The sequence below is a fragment of the Rhincodon typus genome, unplaced genomic scaffold (genome assembly GCF_021869965.1).
Source record: "Rhincodon typus isolate 14 unplaced genomic scaffold, sRhiTyp1.1 hic_rhity00000709, whole genome shotgun sequence".
NCBI lineage: Eukaryota > Metazoa > Chordata > Chondrichthyes > Orectolobiformes > Rhincodontidae > Rhincodon > Rhincodon typus.
The window spans coordinates 12,061-26,301 of NW_025966347.1; the positions used below are offsets into that span (position 1 = coordinate 12,061).

Genomic DNA, 14,241 nt, shown 5'->3' on the forward strand with positions numbered 1-14,241 from the left:
CGTTTCTTCATTTGATTTTAGACTGCCTGGCTGTGGAATGAAGTTGAATGCTGACCATGCAAATGATTTGTTATTTAAGTCAGATTCCCATATGAAAGCTTGATGAAACAAATTTACTTTCAAAATTTAGCTCCAGTAAGTTATAGCTCTACTTTCCTCTAATGAATTCAGCAAGTGCCAAAACCAGGTTGGAATTCAAAAGATGTGCCACTACTGAAACATAGCCTTGGGCATTGAACTTTGCGCTTCCAGTATTTTTATGCCTTTTTATAGCTTCAGCAAGTTGAAGTTGATTTGTCATGCTGTAATAGAGCTTGACAACTGAGTGAAGCTTGTGGTCATTGTAGGTGCAGAATGCAATGGTGGTGGTCAAGAGACAGATACATCATCCGCAGTTCCTGCAACAGAAGCTGACCAAGAAGTTCCTCAGGAGGCAGTTCTACCAGAGCAAACACCAGGGGATTTTGACTTCAATGAGTTCTTCAATATGGAAAAGAGCGTACCTGGACTGGCTTTGGTGAGCAGACACTGCTGCCGTTTTTGGGTGTTGTGGTGAGGGAAAGAAGTGCAATGGTATTTTAATCCTCCAGAAGCTAACTTGTTTAGACAACAGATTGCTGCATACTTGAGTTGTATTGGTCACACTTTTATACCATCCTGTACACTGCCATTTCTGAATCTCAAGTGCTACTGTTTGTTAGTATGTAAATCTACATTCCCTTCCAATTTACTTCCTATTGGAATATTGACTTGTTAAGTTGCTGTGGCTATAGACTCACTCCATTGGTGGGTGTGGTGATAATGTCTAGCAAAATTGTAATGGAAAAGAGCACAATTTTAACAGGCTGCAGTTGCTGACGCTTACTTGATATCAATCCTACCATGCTTTCCCCTTATCAGCACTTATTGCTGTTTTTCTGCTTCTCCATGAATGACCAAGTCTTGGTTTGGAGGATTTATTTATCATTGCACAATTTGGATTACTTTTGGTGTTCTGGGCAGGTGGTCACCAATTCAGTGAAAGCACTGTTCATCTCCTTTTTGGGAGTAATGCTGTAATGTTTACTTAGTTTACAAATGTCAATTGGACTTTTAAAAAGATTGTTTAAGACCAACAATTGGAATGTAGTTTTAAAAGGTAAGTATATTGGACAACAACAGTACACTGCATGTAAGGTGGTGGGCATTCACGGCATGAAACTTTTTTACTTTTAATACAAGACGGAGCTGTCAAATGCAAAGAACTAAGTGCTTTTTAATAAACTTATCATAAATTAGTTGGTTTGATTTCAGTATGCTAATCCTCTTCCTGTAGTAGTTTGAGTATTTTGACAAAAAACTTTAATCCTTTTAACAGTATTCCCTGTACTTAACAATAGAAGCATCAATCAGTTGCCTTGAGCAGATCTTGTAATAGTTGGCCATAATGTCCGAAATACATGGATTTTGACGCACATCAGCTTTTATAGGCTTTGTGCATTTGTGATTAACAGTCCACTTTATATTTCTTTGCTTGATGTATGGTAACTAATGGGGTGGTGGTTCCATTTAACCTATTTTAGGTTCCACTGGGGCTTGGGATTGGAAGGAGGTCTAAGGTTGGGTCACAGACCATGTAGCTGCTATTGATACTGCTCCAGCTGAGGAGTGGTGCAAGGAGGATTATTCTTGGGGAATAAGCCCTGGATTTGGCTTCCTTTTTTTTTTTTGTAGGGTTGATTGGATATCCATTCTCCGAAATATGAGAGCTTTTCCCTGAATTAACAAACTGGCTGTGCCATGCTACCGTTAGTTTATTTTCTGTAAGCAACTGGTAATACTGGTTTTTAATGCACTTGTTCTGTGGAACTGTCATCTCTTAAATTGAGCATGGCAACATTTAAGAGGGGAAGAAACGTATCTAGAATTTTGAAGGCTGAAAAATTGCAGTTGACTTGAGGCCATGGTGCTCTTTGTGGGAGTGCAAGGAATGGGCTGATTTTATTACAGGTGTGGGAGGTTAGTGGAGTGAAATATCAGACTGGATTTTTGATCCAGAGCATGAGCCAGGACTTTTTCTTCCTTGCAAGGACAAGAATGACTTGGATTATTTGATGTGAAGGACAGCAAATCCTGCATGAAATCTGTCTATAAATCACATTTTAAGTCAAACTTCAAACTGACCAGTCTAAGCAATGCTTTTGGCCTAAATTAATTGGAAAAATTTAGTGTTGGCTGCAGTGAGGACATCTTGGAAGGTTGATTCCAGCCAGTTGTATGGAACTAGTTTTCCCACTTCAGTCATCTGGTTTCTCCTGTGGGATATTGGCACATAATGGAAGTTGTAAAGAGAACTGAAGATTAAGTGTGAGAACATGCTGAAAGGTTGGGGCTAATAAAAGTAGAATTGGGTACAGGTGATGTAAGTTGTGGAGCACTAGGAAGGACAAAGCCAGTGATCAGCGCTTTCTTTCTGATGTTTTTTTAGAGTTGAGAACTTGAGGGTCACAAATGGAACATGGACAGTTGTGGTAGAAAGTACTGCTTGTGGATATTAGTGCTAAACCTCAGGAAATGGCTGGCTGAGCATGAGATTTAGAAGTGTAACTTGGGTCAAAAGGAACACTCAAATGGGTATATGAACAGGTGGCTTGATTGGTGGGTCAAGTTAGCTGACAGCTGTGACAAATCTGAGATGGAATGGGGGGAAAAGAACTTGATTTGGTCACTTTGCACTTGATGCATGTCCCTAGTTGAAGGGGTTGTTTGAGCAATTGGTGGAAGTAACCAAGCTGCTTTAGTCAAAAGTAAAAGTTGTGTATTTTCTGTGGGTTGCCAAGCAACATGTTGGCAAACCAAGGCTTGCTTTGCTTTAAAGGTGCATTGATTTTGCTGAGCTGGCTTAAGCACCAGGGTAAACCTTCCTTTTTTTTTTGTAAATTTTCAATCTTTCTCTGGTAACGATCAAGTTTGTCCATAAAAGGATCAGCAAAAGGTTTTTAAATTGTTGCAAAAACATCGGATGTTCCTCCTGGCTATTTTTCAACTGCAGTGTAGGATTAGTCTTATTGACCAGACTAGATAGGGCCCAGGATACTGCAGTTAACTTGCACAGAGCTGGTAAGTTTGTTAGGTAACATCACTGCACTGCTGGTGAAGCATTGGTGTTTTGTCCTGCTTGCTATTTGCCTCTGTTTGCTGAGATGGGTGATATCGCAGCCAGATTTGTTCCTTAGTGGTTGGTATACAGGGTCCAGCTCCATGTATTTTTGTTAATGGAGTTCGGGTTTGACTGTCAGGCCTCCAAGAATTCTTGTCTTTGCTTGACTTGTCCTAGGATGGCGGTGTTGTCCCAGTCAAATGGCTGCCCCTCTTTGTCCATGTGTATTGTAATGAGTGATAGCTGGTCAAAGAGGGGCAGCCATTTGACTGGGACAACACCGCCATCCTAGCACAAGTCGAGCAAAGACCAGAATTCCTGGAGGCCTGGCGCTCAAACCAAAACTCCACTGACAAAACAGAGCTGGACCCTGTATACCAACCATTAAGAAATAAATCCAGAAGAGATGCTACCCATCCCAGCAAACCAATGCTTCACTGGAGGCACATGGATGTTACCTAGCATGGTGACAAAATGTTTGCAAACAAATTTACCAACTCGGTGAGCAATTCAACAACCTGAGCTACAAATCTTCTCGAACCTTGTCCAGGATCCTTAAAACTTAAACCAATTAAGATTTAAAAACAGCTCAACAGTTCAAGATGTTCTGGACTTGACCGTGGCCAAGATTTTTCAGATTTGTTGTTTCAGCACTGGGAGCTTTCACCACTGTGGTGAGTGCTTTCTGTTGAAGTACTGTTCTCCTAACACAAGTATATTCCTAAAGTAATAAAACTACCGTAAATTTCATGGAAATTAGAAATCCAATTGTAGGTACAGTCAAAATGAACATAGAGGTATTGACCTACCGACTGTCCAAAGGTCTCAACACCCTGGCATCAATGAATCTTCAACTTTAAGATTGTGTATTTGCATTAAAATTCAGGAAATGAAGTGTTTGGTATGAGCATGTACATCTTCAAATTAGACCAAATAAAAATTGTTTCAAGGAATCCTAATGTCAGTGTTTTGACACAGTGGGTCAAATGGCCGTTGCTGCAAGAAATCTGATTCTATGCATTTCAAATAGCAACTTGTAAGGTTCAAATGTCTCGAAGAAAAGCTTGCAACTTGTATTGAAATTGAACTTGGATGCAGCAAGTAATTACAAGGAAAATAGTATGTTGGCCTAATTTGTTCAAAAGGGATTTGGATTGTGCATGTAGGGTAGTCTTGACCAATAAAGACCTTAAGACCGCAGTTGGAGTCCTAAATAGTTTGGTCTCCGTATTTAAATTGAAGATCCACATCCATTAGAACTAGTACAATACAATCCTTTGCATTCCTCCGTGGAATTAGAGGGTTGTCCAATAATATGCTGAGTAAATTGAGCACGTGCACTCTCTGGGGATGTAGAAGAATGAATAGTGATCTCATTTAAAGCATGAACTTTCTGCAGAGGCTTAATATAAACTGAGGCTGGAGAATTTAGAACCTTTTGGTGTGCAGTTCTTAGCACAAGAGACTGATTCATTCATTTAGGATTGAAATTTCTTCACTGAAAGGGTTGTTAATCTTCAGAATTTTCTTAGTTATTTAAATTCATTTCAGGCTTAAATTACACTTTTTTGGTCTCCTGGAATGCTGGTGAATTGGCAGAAAAATGGAGTTGAGGCAGTGATGAGCTGATTGCATTTAATGTTGACACACGTGAATCAGTTGTGGTCTACTCCTAATCCTGGTCTTCTATCTGTATCCAGTGTATATTGCTGGATATAGGGCCAGTAAGGCCACACTCTACTTCGGATTTGGAAACATTAATTCTGAAGTTAGACTAACAGTTTGGTGTGCTTGCACCCTTGAATACTAAATTTGTCACTTAAGGATGCCAATAAAAGCTCAATTGAATGTCTATTTGTTATGCCCATCACTAACCATGAATAGATGTGTTACTGAAACTTAAATGGTGTTATGATTTTTTTGGGAGGGGGTGATGTCTGTTGCACTAATTGAGCAGCCAGCCAGCGATGTGGAGATGCAGTCAGCTACCCCATCTGTCGTGTTGGGAAATGGAGTTCAAACTCAACTTCCAAATTTAGTGCCAAGTCGCTGTGTGACGTAAGTTCAAAGCTCTTCTCTGTAGTTTGCTTCTTGAATTTGGTTTGATTTGTGGCATAATGATTTCTCTTTGGATTCTTTTAAAAACTTTAGATGATCGAAGAGGTGCTGGGTGAAGGATCAGTATCATCCAGCCGGTTCAGCCAGTGGTTCTCTAGTAACGTGAGTCGACCAGGTAGCCGATCCAGTAGTTTACGATCTACTCCACATGAAGAACTTGAAAGACTTGCTGGTAAGACTTAATGCAGACAAATGTGGCTTAGCTTGTTTCTTTAGACTTTCTTGAACCTTGATGTGTAAAGACTTGATGTGGGCCAAATCTAATTCACTGTTTTAAAAGTGACTAATTTGCAGTTTTGCTCATGGCTGAGGGTATTAGTAGGTGTGCCATCTGGAAGCAGGAGTAGATGTTCAGCTCCACAAGCATGTTCCAGTCATTACGATCATGACTGAGATTGTTTCATGAATTACACACATTCTCCTAGTCTAACCTTTTCATTCCATTCCTTATCAAGAATAGATCTATCTCTGCTTTACAAATATTTAAGGACTCCACTTCCACCTTTTTTGAATACCTCCGCTTCAAATGGTTGATCCCTTTTTGTTCTAGGTTCTCCTGTAACTGGTAACATCTCCACATCTACTCCCTGTCAAGGTTCCTCAGAATTTTGTAGGTTTGTGAAGTCACCTGTGCAGTTTTTAAATACTAGTGGATACAAGCCTAGCCTTACTATCTTGCCTCCAAGATAACCCCTCCACTCCCAATTTCAGATGAATCTGAGCAGCTTCCAATGAATTATCATTAATTATTAAGTTGACCAATAGTATAATGGTATTCTAGATGTGGTTTACTAGTGCCCTGTATAACTGAATAGAATCCTGCTTTTGAATTTAATTCCCCTCGTGATTAATGAGTTCTTAAATTTGCTCACCTGCATAGTAAGCTTGACTATTTCTGTATGTGGAAACCCAAATCACTCAACATCTGAGCTGTGCAATCTCTGTACTTAGATAATATGCTGCTTTTTATTCCTGGCAAAATAGACACTTATACACTTTGCCCCATGAGCCATTTGCCACATCCTTGCCAACTTAACTTTTTTTTTTTTACAGTTTCCTTTCCTCCTATCATTGTCAGTAAATTTAGCATTGTCCATCTAATTCAAGCCATTCATGTAAACGGTAACATTGAGGCCCCAGTACTGATCCGCAATGGCGCACAACTCATTTCACCTTTCTAATCCGAAAAGACCCACTTGCATGACATGGCTGCTTCCTGTTAGCCAATCTTTTATACCTACCCATACCTGTCCCTCAGCTGTTGGTTTCCTTAACGTTTTGGAGGCATTTTATCAAATGTCTTCTGGAAACCAAAATACTGCACATCCACTGGATCCCCCTTTATCCACAGTAACTTTTTTTCTCTAGAATCTGCCTGGTTACTTTGAACTTGTCTATAGGCTGTGCTATTACTTTAATAACTTCTAATATTTTCCTGATTTGACTGTTAAGCTAACTGGCCTATAACTTTTCCTTGTAACTCTTTATTCAAAGAAAAGACATTGCATTACCTTGCAGTGTAATGGGACCTTCTCAGGATTAAGAGTTGACCTTCTCAGGATTAAGAGTTTTTGAAAATTTAAAGCTAATGCATCAACTATCTCAGCCGATTAGGATCCCAACAGAGGCTACCTTTGCCAAAGTAACTTCCATTCAACACTGCATGAAGCTGAAAGTCTGCCATGATTATCACCTTTTCCTTTCTGACAAGCTCATTTCTTTTTTATGTCCCACTCAGTTACTGTTATCATCTGTGGGATACACAGGATGCTTTTCTTGCCTTGTCATTCTAACTGTTACCCCTTGTTATCCTGAACTTGGGTCATCCATTCTCTAACAGAGATTTCTCCACTTTTTCTTTTCTTCTAACCTGTGATTCCTAAACTTCCTGTAACCCTTAAATTCATGTCCTAATGTTGTCATCCTGCAGCCATGTCTCTTCTGGCCACCAGATTTATGTACTTGCCCATTTTCTGTTTGCACACACTTTGAAAGCTGTATCTGTTCAGATACAGAGCCTTTAGTTTTATCATTGTAAATTTTTGCTGTATCTGTTGGTTGGCTCTTAAATTCATACCCTCCATCCCTTCCTTTGCTGTGTGCAAAGAGCAGAAGTCATTAAGTGTCTATTTCCCCTCACTACACTGACCCTTACTATCACGAATTTCTTGATCTTCTCCCTCTTTGGAGTGCTTGATGTGCCCTGGTGCCACGGTCAGCTAGCTCAGCTGCCATGCAGCCTTGATAGTCATCCAGACAAGCGAAAAGAAGTTCAGTTGTCCAGTCTGTGCAAAGGCTGAGGCTCCTGCCCTCTGGATCCCCGTAACCAACCTCAGTTTCCAACCTAGATCATAAAGTATGAACTGAGACTGTTTGAACTTCAAATACTCGCTCAAGATGTTTGTTCTGAACCAACTTTGAACTTCTCACATGCTTTAACTGACACATTGCCTGTAACATTTCCTGCCATCCTTTTGGGTTTTAAGTAACCATTTAATTGTATTCAACTTTAAGATCATGTTTCATTATTCTTGCTAACTGGCTATGCCACTTTGAGCTACAGGAATAGAATATAACTTGGATGCATTCCAATCGACTGGCTCCCTTTTCTGTAGCAGAAGGTGGAAATAGTTCAGAATTTTCTTACTTTACTTCCTGAATCACATAACTCTGACAATGTCTCACTAAGTTGGCTAGTTTAATGTGCTCTTTGGACAAAAGCCCAGAATCCAGTTTCAGCTGACCTTTAAGCTGCTATTTCACCTTGAAGCTTCAAAACTCTGCCAGTCTTATACTGATTAAATTCTATTGTTTATTTCAGTTTAACGCCAATGACAAACCACATTGGATTTGTACGAAACAAAATTAGACTTGCCCAAAAATTCTCCGCAGTCAGTCCTACACCCTCCATTTCCTATCCAGCCTCCTCCTTGAACCACTGCTGTCACTGTGGTTCCAACCACCCTGCTTTAGAGGCAAACTGTAGACACTTGATCCAACAACCCAATTTGAAGTTGTAAATGTAAACTGACTTTGATCATGAAATAGCAATAAATTGAACAATTTGATCACCAGGAAGCAATATGGAGCCTAGAAAGCTGAGTGAGTGGTAAATTTAAAGTGGATATATCTTTGCATTGTGGTGAATGAAGGGGTCCAGCAAGGTTGAGGAACTTGGAGAATAATTTCTACAGGACTTGGTAAATACTGATTGAAATCCATTATCTAATCACTGGCCTTCATTCTAAGTTCTGAGAAATGGGTAGAACTAATGAATAACCATTCATTTTGCTGAATCTAAGTTGTTCAATGGTCACTAAGATAATAGGTGCAACTTTTTTAGATTGAGGAAGGAGGTCATCAAAAGTTGGACATGTAAACTTTTGTTGGTGTGTGACAGGCACAGAATTGGCTGGATCAGATGTCTAAGATTTTGAAGGAGATTAATGTGGTAGCCATTGAAATGTTCCCCTAAATAAGAATGAATCTTTAAGTAGGGATGTGCTTACCAAATAAGGGGACACTTTTTTTTTTAAAAAAACTGGATGGAAAAGAATATCTTCTCAAGAATAATGAATGTCTGGAATTCTCTATCCTAGAGTTGTGCAGGCTAGGTCACAATATTTAGGTAGTTTTTAAAATATTGAGTTGAGGGCTATGCTGAGTTGTAATGAAAGGGGTTCACACTTGGGGCAGGTCAGCCATGACCTTGTTGAATGGCAGGGCAGACTTGAGTGGCCAAATGGCCTACACCTAGTTTGTGCTTGTTCCTTGCAGTTTGGAACCACTTGCAGCTCCGTTCGTCACAGACAGTGCTGTTGAGCAATTGAAGCAATATTGAATCTGACCACTAGTGGGGTTAGTACATTTAGCCTTAATTGCTCACTTAACATCCTGAACCTGAAATTTGTGCTATGAGTTTTGACTTGATTTCTTAATTGCTGGAAATCAAACCTCTTTATCTCAGATCAGTAGACTTGTTTGTAGGTCATTACATTTTGGGCCGGGGTCGGGGGGGGGGTGGGGTGGTCCTGATTTCAAGTCCGGTGTAGCTGACGAACAGCCAAAATCCCTTGTTGGTGCTATCTCCCACTCCAAACGTCAGTGCAGGGGTTTGTCAGCAGAATAGCTTGAGGCCCAAACATCTTGAACTGCTTCACCAACCATCCCTCCACTTCATAGGATCAGAAGTGGGAATGTCAGCTGACAGCTGCTCAGTTTTCAGTAGTATTTTGTGACAAGTTGGATGCTGTAGCAGTCCCTCACCATGGCAGGATCAGGACAACATCCATGCCTGGGCTAATGATTGGCAAGTGACTTTCAGGCTACACATGTCAGGCAACAACTACTAAGTGAGCTTAAATACTTGTGATGTTTAGTGCCATATCATCACTGAATCCCCCATTATCAACATCCTGGGTTTTACCACTGACCAGAAACTGTCTTGCACCAATCATAAATATTGTGGCAACAAGAGCAGGATAGAGGCTGGGAATTGTGGTAACTAACTCACCAGATGTGCCCAAAACCTGCCCTTTACCTATTTCAGACTTGTGCCTTACATGATGGAATATTCTGCACTTGCTAGCTGGGTGCTGCACAACACTAACTATGACTATCCTGGAAAAAGTAACCTGCTTGACTTGTACCCCATCCATCACCTTCAACATTTATTCAATCTACCAGTAACGCACGTGTCTATAGTGGGTCATCTACATTGTTGTACCACAGCTTGCTAATGCTTTGCTGGCCCATTCCAAACCAACGAACTCTATCACCAAAAAGGACCATGGGAGCATCACCTGCAAGCTTCCCCTCTAAGCCCCATAATCCTGATTTGAAATTATTGGCTCATTTGCTGTCATTGAGTCAAGTCCCGGGCTTCATCTCTAACAGTACTAGTGGTCATACACCACAAGAACTATAGTTCAAGACGGTGCTCACTGCCACCACCACTATCTGCTCCCTATGGGGCAACTATTGTTGGCATTGCCAATCTATTCTGTACAAATAAAAGACAAACCTATCAAATGTCACTTAAACATCTTGGTTTCTGTCCTTTTGAAGATCATTGGCATTATCTATTCAGGTATATCTCCATCCTGTACTTAAGCTTCATTCTCATTTTGAGAGCTGGAGTAGAAAATCCTCCCATCCACAGTCAATAGGAAGAGGAATTGAGTAAAATGCAATAACCAAAGGCTGGCAGATCTATTAAGGGTATAGTTCTGATTGAGAAGCGGGTGCAGTGATAACTGGTGAATTCATAGTATTCCATGGCTTCCCCAGATTCTGATTATGGTTCCAGTGGCTTGGAAAACTGCAAATGCACCAGTTCTGGTCAAGGAAGACTGCTTAAAGTAGGCAACGGTTAGTCAGTTAGCCTAAACTTGAGATTGTGGTAATGGTGAAAGCTATTAAGGAGTTATAATAGGACATTGGGGAAAATGTAATCCAGTCAAGTTCACATTCCTCTGAAAGGGGAATGGCTCAACAGAGTTATTAGAGCTTTAGCTATAATCAGGTCAGTGGAACCAGTAGAGGTGGTATAATGGGGTTTCCAAAAGGCCTTCAATAAAGTGCAGTGAGTCTCTTTTTTTTTTTTTTTTTTTCTTGCTACAAGATCAAGGTCCAGTATTAGAGTAATATTAGTGTGGTTAGAGGATGGGATAGTAGAAAATTGATTTGGAATAAACGATTGTTTGACTAACCATAACTACTGTGCCACAGGTATCGCTGGGGCATCCACTGTTTGTTCATTCTAATGACTTGGAAGAAGGAACAGGTTGTGTTGGAGCTGAAGATGATGTATAGTTTGGTAGGAAGAAAAGTTGAGGATAAATTCAAGTTGGCATTCAGTTGCAGCAAGCAGGAGGGTAAATTCAATGGCTCTTATTTCAAGGAAGTAGAATGTGAAAATCTCAACCATTTGTAAGGAGCATCAGTGAGATGATCTTGTTGAAACAGATCCCCAGGGGGCTTGACAGGTTAGACACTGAGAATGCTTCACCTGTGGGAATAACTTTAAAATGAGGCCTCCCATTTTAGATTAATGACAGAATTTATTTCTAGAGACTCATTGCTGTTTCACATTCTCTTCCACAGCACAGTGGAATATGTTCAAAACTCAAAATCAAGAAATTGGGTTTAAATAAACATCATTTCCATTACAATAGTTTTTAACCAGTGCTTTCCATCCAGTTAAGTACTGACTGACATTTTCTTTTGTAAATTATTGCTAGCTACTACCTTTTTGTAAGATGGAAGAGGAGCTTCATAGACGACCATATGTCTCTGCCCTTTACTCCTGCCCTCTCCCATGAACAACAGTAGCTAGCAGCATTGCTGTCGATGCTGGTGACAATCCTCCAATTTTTAATTAGCTTCATGGCTGACTGCATTTTGGATGTGAATGTAATCTGTCACATTGTACTATTGTGTTTTGTATTTTGAATAGGTCTTGATAGCTGAACCTTTGTCATTGTAAAGAACCCTAAGCTTTATTTTTGCTTTGGACAGGTCTGGAACAGAGGATCCCAACACCTGTTTCACAACTTGGTAACTACTTTGCTCCCATTCAGTCAAGAGAAGATAATAAGGAGGTTAATAAAAAGGTTGATATTCTAGAGATTCTGCGAAAAGCAAATGTGGATGTGAAACCACTGCTATCCAATCTCACAGCCAATAAGGAGAAGCTGAAGGAGAGTTGTACGTGTCTATTTTTATACTTGGCTCAGAACACTTTGAAGTGCAGTCTGAAATAATCCAGTTGCTTTTCCATTGTTTTGAGTTTCCAACCAACCCTTCTAAAACTTTGTTTCTAAGCTGTCTTGTTGGATTTCTTCATGGCATCCTAAAAGACCTTTTGTACAGCTTCAGTGATCATATGAATATGCTGAACCTGTGTGCTATTTGGGTCTGTTTATGGACTGGGGGGGTGCTTCTCTGAACCTTGAATTCCAAACTTCTAATTATGAGCATGACAAAGCAGATGTTAACCTAAGTTAGGAGCTTTTGACTGAGTCACAACTATATCGTAACTTGGGGAATGTGAAGTTTAGTTGTTTGATTCCACAATGAATGTGGGATGGTAGTTTGGTACAATTCTGGCTGCTTGTGAAAGCTGCAGTTTGCACTGATACCATGTGAAAAACATGAAGTCAGTTTGCACACTTAAATTTGAAAAATGCATGTTTCCTTGTATCATGAACAGCAGTGCTCATTTTCTAACCCCAAAGCATTGCTTAAAACATGAAGGAAATCGATAGGTTTTCTGTAACTGTCATCTGCTTTACAGCACAGACTGGAGTGGTGTTATCTGTGGAAGAAGTGGAGGCAGGTCTGAAGGGTCTCAAAGTGGAACCAGAAAGGAAACTTGCCACTCCATTCATGGTTGAACATCTGGAACAGACTTTGACCTCTTCTTCAGGTTCCAAGCCAGCTCAAAGAGACATGGACATGACTGCTTTCAATAAATTGGTTAACACTATGAAGGCAAGTGGGACTCTGCCTTCACAACCAAAACCCCCTGTAAGTAGATGGTCTATTTAGATTCGGGTTTTGACTAATCTTTTAATGTTATGGCTTGACCACTTGATTGTAGTGATGGGCATAATAAGTAATAGTCATTATTAAAATTGAGCAGAACTTAATGGTTGAGACTTGTGAATATGCAGCCTCAACATTGTTCTAGGCTAACATTTAGCTTTACTCAACACTCTGGCATCCTCTAGGAAAGCATATGAAAGGCTTTTTGTGGCCTTTTGGTTATTCAATATTTGAGCAGCTATTATGCCTGGTAGAGTAAACTTGTGTACATAGGCTTCAGAATTGGCTGAATTAGAATTGCAAGCTCAGTTGACTGCGTAATATGGAGGCTTCTTCAAAGCTCTTAGTGGCCTAGATGATGTGAATTTATTTATTGAATTTTTTTTTGAGCATATAGTTCAAATGGGTGTCTCTTTGAAACGCCAGTGTAGTTATAAGCTCTAGTGAGCAGCTGGGAAGCTTCTGACCTTGTACGTGTGGATGTTCTTTCTGAAATTCACTGCCCTTGTTTTCACAGACCTCCAGTGGATTTTTATTGCTAATTTGTCACTTCTTTGACCTAATTTCTTTACGTTTTAATTTAGTGGTCTGGAAACCGTGATTTGATGTGTCATGTGTTGAAGGATCCAAAATTGGTGTTTCAAGTGCAAACACTGAACATCAAACTAGCTAAGGTTAATTGACAGTAGCGCCACTTTAATTTTGCACTTTACTGCTAACATTATTTTGCGGAGACTTGTTAGTAGGACTTGTTTCAGCAGTCCTGCTCAGTTTTTATAATTTGCTTTGATTCCACAGTGACTGTGGGATGATAGTTTGATACAGTTCTGGCTTTAGTATATTTACTATGCCAAATCTCATCTCTTCACTGGCTTGGGTTTGCTCATAGCTGTTGCCCTGCTCTGTAACCCTTGTTCTCTCTTTTACCATGCTTAATTAGGACATTGTGTATAAGATCATCTTCTCACAGAAGTGCTCAACTCCTATTTCTCTTAACCTTTACATCCTTGCTAGCTGGCTTAGTAAACCATTTCCATTGTGAGCCCATATCAGCTGTTTACATTCCATTATCCCTATTATCTTTCGGCGTGGTCAACCACAGTAGACCTTGCAACACTTGGCTTAGTAACCACATCTGCACAGCCAAAGTATTTCACGGTATGCCTTTACTTCACTTCTCTTCCACTGTTAGTCTTATTGGAAGTTTCTTTGCCTCAGTTACACAGGCTAGAGATGAAGCTAATCCAGCTTGAGACAAAGTCAATGTTGCATCTTAATAGTTATGACTTTTTTTTTTGAAACAAACTTCTGCTTCAGTATTGGGAATGCGGAGTGAAGTTATAGGTGATGGGGCCATTCAGTTTCGTGAAGCCCTGCAAGAGCATTAGCTGTGTGTGTGTCACTTTCCTTTTCGGACTACACTACATTGTCACCAC

The 14,241-nt window shown here is 40.1% G+C and overlaps 1 protein-coding gene across 1 annotated transcript in view; it reads left to right on the forward strand.

Annotated features, from left to right (window-relative positions):
* The window catches only part of eif4enif1 (eukaryotic translation initiation factor 4E nuclear import factor 1), a gene marked incomplete at its 5' end in the record, with an annotated part of 42,071 nt that overhangs the window by 11,545 nt on the left and 16,285 nt on the right, over positions 1–14,241 (forward strand). Inside the window, 4 exons of the mRNA XM_048621487.1 lie at positions 348–517; positions 5,291–5,429; positions 11,777–11,965; positions 12,555–12,787. Coding sequence (XP_048477444.1) covers positions 348–517; positions 5,291–5,429; positions 11,777–11,965; positions 12,555–12,787 — 731 coding nt within the window. The remainder of the gene's footprint in view (positions 1–347; positions 518–5,290; positions 5,430–11,776; positions 11,966–12,554; positions 12,788–14,241) is intronic.